General features: G+C 48.4%; 1 protein-coding gene across 4 annotated transcripts in view; it reads right to left on the reverse strand.

Annotated features, from left to right (window-relative positions):
* TMC7 (transmembrane channel like 7) overlaps positions 1–7377 on the reverse strand; it is a 56644-nt gene extending 49267 nt beyond the window's left edge. For 3 of the 4 annotated variants that reach the window (XM_029949439.1, XM_029949438.1, XM_029949440.1), the window contains exon 1: positions 7297–7377. In XM_029949439.1, the coding sequence (XP_029805299.1) occupies positions 7297–7363 (67 nt within the window). In that variant the 5' untranslated portion in view covers positions 7364–7377. Of the gene's footprint in view, positions 1–4536; positions 4600–7296 lie in introns of those variants that run through there. The other variant, XM_029949442.1, reaches the window with a different exon arrangement.
* Between the last annotated feature and the right edge of the window lie 6 nt (positions 7378–7383).

Genomic DNA, 7383 nt, shown 5'->3' on the forward strand with positions numbered 1-7383 from the left:
CTTCTTAGGTGCTGCCTTCATTCTGCAACACAGCAAGCTCAGAGGAGAACTCTGTCCAAGGTTGAGCCGAAGTCCGAACCCTGAGGGCAAAGACCTCCGCCGGTCTTATTCACTCTTACATCCCTGGCGATTGGCCTGGAGCCGGGTATATCTTATATCAAACACATGTCTCATAAACACAAGGACACGCTGGCTCTAGATTCACAACATTCATGTCCTTCTGTTTCAGTACTTTGTCAAATAACTTCCCAGGGCCCTCAGTTTCCTCAGGGGTAAAATGGGCAAATAACACCTCGTGAGTGGCTGTAATTCACGAAAGTGACCCACTTGAGCCCAAAGTCACACTGCTGACCGGGACCCAGGAACTGGCTCCTGCTCACCTGACCTCGTCCCCTCTCCTCCTGTCGGCTCCTGCTGGAGGCCTCCCCAAATACACCAATGTCATTGCCACCTCCACCCTGTGCTCTTGCTGTGAGCCGCTCCGGACGCTCTGTCCACCTGCATTCCCTATGGCTGGTTCCTTTACGCCCTTCCGCCTCCGTCCAGAAGTCCGTGCCTCAGAGAGACCTCTCTGACCACCTGAGCTAAGCAGGCCCTTCCTCTCTCCATCTCATCACCTGTTCATTTCCTGCTCAGCAGTCACACTTGGCTGTAAGTACCCTATTTCCCTCTTTACCTGTTCAGTGTCTCCCCCGCTTGACTAGAAGCTTCTTGAAAGCATGTCCCCAGTCTGCCTCTTTCACCACTAGGTTCCACGCCTGGTCCACCGTCAAGGCTCAGGGTCAGTTCCCTTCCTCCCTCTCCTGCTGGGAGGAGGAGGGGAGCCCCACTGAAGGTTCTGGGTGGTCCCACACTCAAACAAAGCTCCTTTAAAAAGCAACCAGATTGCAACAAAGGTTACAACACTGAGAAGTCATTTCCCCCTTTTATCCCCTCTCAATTCTTCACTTCCTGAAAAAAACAAAAACAAAAAAAGCCACCCAAAGCCTTTGGGCCTTGTCTGGCCTGACTTGCTGGGCAGAGCTCAGCCTCTTCAGACAGAGGGGAAGAAACAACCCAAGGTCAGACGGTCGGCTCACCAGGGACCCACTGCGGCCTGAAGGGTGTGTGCCGTCTCCAGCTGCGTCCAGTCCTGCAGATGATCCGTCCCTCCCAGGGCACCTTTCAGGGTGCTGAGTGACCCCAGGACACGTTTAAGGGTGACGAGTGACCCCAGGACACGTTTAAGGGTGACGAGTGACCCTGACAAATGGGTTTAACAGATGAGGGAACAAACACTGCAGGATGAATGGTTACTTGTTTTCAAGCTTAATACAACCTGATGGGCTGAAGAATTGCTTCATGTAAATATCTACACTGCAGAGAGTGTAAGTACACAGCACATGCAATCAGCAAATCATATAACATTAAGGCTAGAGAAGCCCTTAATAATAATGATGATAATAATAATAATAACAACAACAATAATAATAATAGCAACAGCTACCATTTGAGTGCCATTAGGATTTGTATCTGGCCCAGGTACAAACTACTACTTTATCTTAAATAATACTGACAATAATAGTAATAATAATAAACCAGGTCCCAGCCCCCCCTCATAGAAGGAGTCTAAAGGGGTCATGTAGTTTTACCCCTTTACCCTTGCAAGCATCCCTGCTCCAAAGGCCCAGACTAAGTCCCACACTCTGGAAAATGGGGTTAAATCCAAATATAGTTACAACATCGGGGCCCTCGAGGGCCCCTCTGCAGAGTGGTGCCCCTTGAGGATAGAGGAGGAGCAAGTGGCTCCGAAGCCATCACAGAAGTTGCAAGCCCGGCCACGATGTAATGACAATCAGGCCATCTTGAGTCACTTGGGATCCCCAATTAGCAATGGGGTAATGGTCACAGCAAACCCCCACATAAGGGTTAAGAGTCCCAGGGTTTGGCCAATCCTCAAAAGGTTAAACACATAATGACCGTATGATCCAGCAGTTCCACTCCAAACTACATGCCCAAAGAATTGAAAACGGGTGTTCAATCAAGAATGTGTACAAAGTGCTCACAGCAGCATTTTTCCTAAGAGCCAAAAGCTGGAAGCGATCCAAATGTCCATAAATGGATGAATGGATAAGCAAACTCTGGTATAACCATACAATGGAATAATAATCAGCCATAAAAACGGAATGAAGAGCTGATGTAGGCAATAATGTGGATAAGCCTCGAAAACATGACTTATGCTAAGTAGTCAGTCACAAGTCATATATGACTGTATGATTCCATTTCTATGAAATGTCCAGACTGGTAAACCCACCGAGACAGAAAGCAGGCTGATGGTAGCCAGGGGCTGGTGAAGGGGGAGTCGGGGGGGTGACTGCTTAATGGACACAGGGCTTCCTTTGGGGATGATGACAATGGAACTAGATAGAGGTGATGAATGTACTAAATGCCACTGGATTGTACACTTTCAAAGAGTTGATTTCGTTTTGTGAATTATACCTCAACTTAAAAGTCACTGAATGGGGGTGCCTGGGTGGTTCCCTTGGCTAAGCGTCCGACTTCGGCTCAGGTCATGATCTCAGGGTTCATGAGTTGAAGCCTGACATCGGGCTCTGTGCTGACAGCTCAGAGCCTGGAGCCTGCTTCAGATTCTGTGTCTCCCTCTCACTCTGTCTCTTCCCTGCTCACATGCTGTCTCTATCAAAAATGAATAAACGTTAAGAAAAATAAAATTTTTTTAAAAAGTCACTGAACGGAGTGGGTGGTGCCTGGGTGGCTCAGTCGGTTAAGCAACCCACTCTCGGTTTCAGCTCAGGTCATGATATCACAGTTTGTGAGTTCAAGCCCCACATTAGGCTCTGCGCTGACAGCTTAGAGCCTGCTTAAGATTCTCTCCCCTCTATCTGCTCCTCCTTTCCCACTCTCTCTCAAAAATAAACGTGAAAATAATAATAAAAATAAATAAAATTTAAAAAATAAATAAAAGTCACTTAATGTGTTCTAGTTGAAGATGATCTTGTATGAAGTAATTACTGACTGGAGTATGCTCAATGTTTGGCAAAGGAAAAGCACCACCAAGAGTCACTCCATTCAACAAACAGAACATGCCAGGAGCCGTGGGGCTGAGGGGGCTGGGCAGGGTAAATGCCTCCCAGGCGTACTTGAGAGAGGGCAGGGTCTTTGCTCCTCGGAGGAGGTGACATTCCAGCTAAGGTCAGGCAAAGCAATAGTGATCGCGACACCTGAGGTGGAAGAAAACACCAGAAGGGAATAGAGGGTGGCTGGGGCCCGGGGGCACGTGGGTGGGACAGTAGTGGGGGTCAGGAGAGGTAACCGGGTGGCAGTCCTGTCTATAGACGCTGAAAGAAGGTGGGCCTCCAGCCTATCAGAGCCTTCACTTCATAGTTGTGGAAACTGAGGCAAATCAGTGTCTGAACTTGGGTCTATTCAATTCCAAAATCCCTGCTCTTGAAAATGATATGATTTCCTGGGGCACCTGGGGGGCTCACTTGGTTGAGTGTCTGACTTTGACTCAGGTCATGATCTCACAGTTCATGAGTTTGAGCCCCATGTCAGGCTCTGTGCTGACAGCTAGCTCAGAGCCTGGAGCCTGCTTGGGATTCTGTGTCTCCCTCTCTTTCTGCCCCTTCCCATGCTTAGTCTCTCTCTGTCTCAAAAATAAACATTAAAAAAATTTTTTAAATGATACAACTCGGAGCGCCTGAGTGGCTCTGTTGATTAAGCATCCAACTTTGGCTCAGGTTATGATCTCACGGTTCATGGGTTTATTTTTTAATTTTTTTTTTTACATTTATTTGTTTTTGAGAGACAGAGCACAAATAGGGGAGGGGCAGAAAGAGAGGGAGACACAGACTCTGAAGCAGGCTCCAGGCTCTGAGCTGTCAGCACAGAGCCCGACGCGGGGCTCAAACTCACAAACACTGAGATCATGACCTGAGCCAAAGTTGGATGCTTAACCGTTTGAGCCATCCAGGTGCCCCACGGTTTGTGGGTTTGAGCCCCACATTGGGTTTTGTGCCAGAGTCTGCTTCTGATCTTCTCTCTCCCTCTCTTTCTGCCCCTCCTCTACTTGCACACATTCTCTCTCAAAAATAAGTAAACATTTAAAAAAATGATAAAACTCAAGAGAAGTAAAAATACATTTCAGTGAGTACTTGGACAGGGTGTGGCCAGTGGGCCGTGTGGGCACGGAGCAGGGACACAATCTAGCCCGTGAAAGGAGAGGCAGTCAGGGAAGACTTCTGGGAGGAAGCGACATCAGACTGAAAGAGGAGGAGTATGCCTTTAAAAGAATAAGGTAATGAACGGCACCCATGGCAGAGGGAACAGAAGGGGCCTTGCAGGCTCTAGAAGCATCACAGGACCAAATCATGAAAGGTGTCCACTCAACTAATTCTTCCTGAAGGTGTATTATGCACCAAGCACTGTCCTAAGCACAGGGATGTGATGGTGATGCAAACACGCCCAGCCCTCGCCCTCCTGGGGCTTATCATCCAGCAGGGAACAGAGACGTTAATAACAACACTTCATACTTACTCGGTCCTGTGACAGCCACATAGGTCTCCAGGGTAGGGCCCGGTGACCCTCTCCCCCCAATACTAACATTCACACCTCTACGTAGGTGCTTTCTACACTGAACAGGGCTGACCCATGTGACCAATAAGATATTACAAAAATAACAGGGCGTGGTCTCCAAGAGCAGACAATCAAAGGCATTATGACGTCTTTGCCCCCTCCTGGACCATCTGCTCCAAGGGAAGCCAGCTGTCATGTCCATGGGGCACTCAAGCAGCCTTCTGGGAGGTCCACATGGAGAGGCTTGACGCCAATAGCCGGTGTCAGTCGCCACTGCCATCGGAGCAAGCCATCTTTGGAAGGGAACCTCTAGCCCCAGGCAAGCTTTCAGAAGATGTGCATCCCTGGCTCATATCAGGAATGCAATTTCATAAGAGACCCTGAGTCAGAACGGCACAGATGATAGGTCATCCCCAAATTCCTGACTTGCAGAAATTGTGAGATAAGAAGTGATCATCACTATTCTAAGCCTCTAAGTTTGGGGATAATTTGTTAGTAGCATAGATAACTAACAGAAATCCTTACTAAGTTTTTAATGTAAATTAACTTTCTTGATCCTTATACTGACTCCCTGAAGGAGGTACTGTCACTACCTCCATTTAATACATGAGGAAACTGAGGCACCAAACACTTAAGTGCCTTGCCTGAAGCCAAAATCATTATGTGGAAAATGAGGATTTGCATCTGGGAATCCAGAGTCCACATTCTTAACCATGATGCTATAGCTGCCAGTGTGGCTCCGGGTACACTTCATTCATTCACTGACTCACCCATGTATTCATTCAACACCTTTTTAGCATCTACTATGTTAGGAGAAAAAGACAAAGCACCTGCTTTTCATGGCATGCGCACTGTAGGAGAGACAGCTAACAGACAAGAAAACAATCAAACCACGTGACTTCAGAAGCCGGTAAGTGCTCTGAAGGAATAAATAAGGAAGCCAGGCAGGGGAAGCAAGATGGGGGCACTTGTTCAGATGACTACAGAGATCTACCTCTCGGACACTTGAGCAGAGATGTGACAAGAGGAGGAAGAGGCTGTCATGGGAAGATCACAGAGAAACGTAGTCCAGGCAAAGAGAAGAGCTGGTGCAAAGGCCCTGAGGCAGCAACAATGTGTTGGAGGAATTTTCATCATTTAGAAAGATGCATATTTCCCCATCTGCAAACCAGATCCCCTTTGTCTCCTGCCACTCCAACTGTCCTTCTGTGATGCCCATACTACCCGCCACCGTTTACAAAGTACAACAAAGTTACAAACACGATCCCTCTGAGCCTCCCAGTCAGAGTGGTGGATACAAGGTGATAAAACATCATTTGTCCGAAGAACAGGGAAGACCTTTGAGTCAGAGGGGCCAGTTATGACACTCATTAAAAAATGCTTAGAGAATCTCAACATCCAGCAAAGATTGAAAAGAGATGATTCATCTCATGCCCTGTATATGGGATACCAAGGCTGGCATCTTAAATGTGATGGATTGTACTAAATTAAGAGGAAGACAAATGGAAACCAAATAGAAATAGTCTTGAACGGCTATGACTGAATGGCTGAAGTTGGGCTGATGCCAGCACTATTAACAATGAGCTAGAAAATAATTAGCATCCAAAAGAATTTGACTTGTTTTCTGATTCCTGAGCAAGTTCCCAGGGTTTAGGTGTCTCTACATGTCTTTCTTCCTGTTCTTCTAGATGTGGAGAACAATCCAATCAGAAGGGCCCAATGCCCAAAGCTATACTCATGGTTTACTTACTGTAAATCCTTGCAACAAAACTTCTATACTCAAATTGAAAAAGAGGAAACGCTCTTTATAAAACTCACAGCAGGGTTCAGGTCAAATGTAAGACACAAATGCTGCAGGGAAGCCTGCCCAGGCGCCGGCAACTTTTCTCTCTCGAATGGGTGGCAGTTGTACATATTTATATAAAAATTCACCAAGTTTACACTTCACTGTAAGTTTTACTCAGTGAAAAATGAAAAAGAGGGGCGCCTAGGTGACTCTTATTTAGGCTCAGGTCATGATCTCACGGTTGCGAGATCGAGCCTTGTGTTGGGCTCTGCACTGAGCATAAAGCCTGCTTAGAAATCTCTCTCTCTCTCTCTGCCCCTCCTCTGCTCATGCACTCTCTCTCTCATAATAAATAAATAAACATTTGGAGGGGGGGAAAAGGAAAAAGCCTAGAACACTTGGCTGGCTACCATTCACTGTGCCTTTCTAGGCACCAGGCACTGCGCTAGGCACTTCACTTATTTTTCTCCCAACCGATCCCACCAACATCCTAGTCCTATTTTACTGCTGAAGAATCTGAGGCTCGGAGAACCAAGCCCTCTACCAAACAGCACACAGCAATAAGCAGCCGAGGCAGAATTCGGTTCCAAGTCTGTCTGACCGAAAAGCCTGAAACGTTCGGGAGGCAGACATCTCCTGCCACAATGTTAGGGCTGGCGCTCACACTCCTTTCAGGTAACAGACCACGGATCCCAGAGCAGTGACGGGAAGGCACCACACGGTCAGGGCTCCCATTCCGGTGCTCCTTTCGGGAGGGCATGCGCCCTCTGAATCGGATGAGGACGGCTTGCAGAGGGGAGACCTGGAACGTGAGAGATCCGCGTTCCCCCAAAGCCAGGAGCGCCCGGCGCGGGCAGGTGGCGAGGGGCTGGCCTCCGCCCAGCTCCCGGCAGCTCGCCCGCCGGCCGCCCGGGGCTCGGTCCCCGCCGCCCTACCTGGGTGGGTGAAGGGCTGCCTGCCCGGCCTGCCCGGCGGGTGCGCACTGGCACTGGACTCGCTCATGGCTGCGCCCCGCGCCCCGG

The sequence above is a fragment of the Suricata suricatta genome, chromosome 8 (genome assembly GCF_006229205.1).
Source record: "Suricata suricatta isolate VVHF042 chromosome 8, meerkat_22Aug2017_6uvM2_HiC, whole genome shotgun sequence".
In the NCBI taxonomy this organism is placed as follows: Eukaryota; Metazoa; Chordata; class Mammalia; order Carnivora; family Herpestidae; genus Suricata; species Suricata suricatta.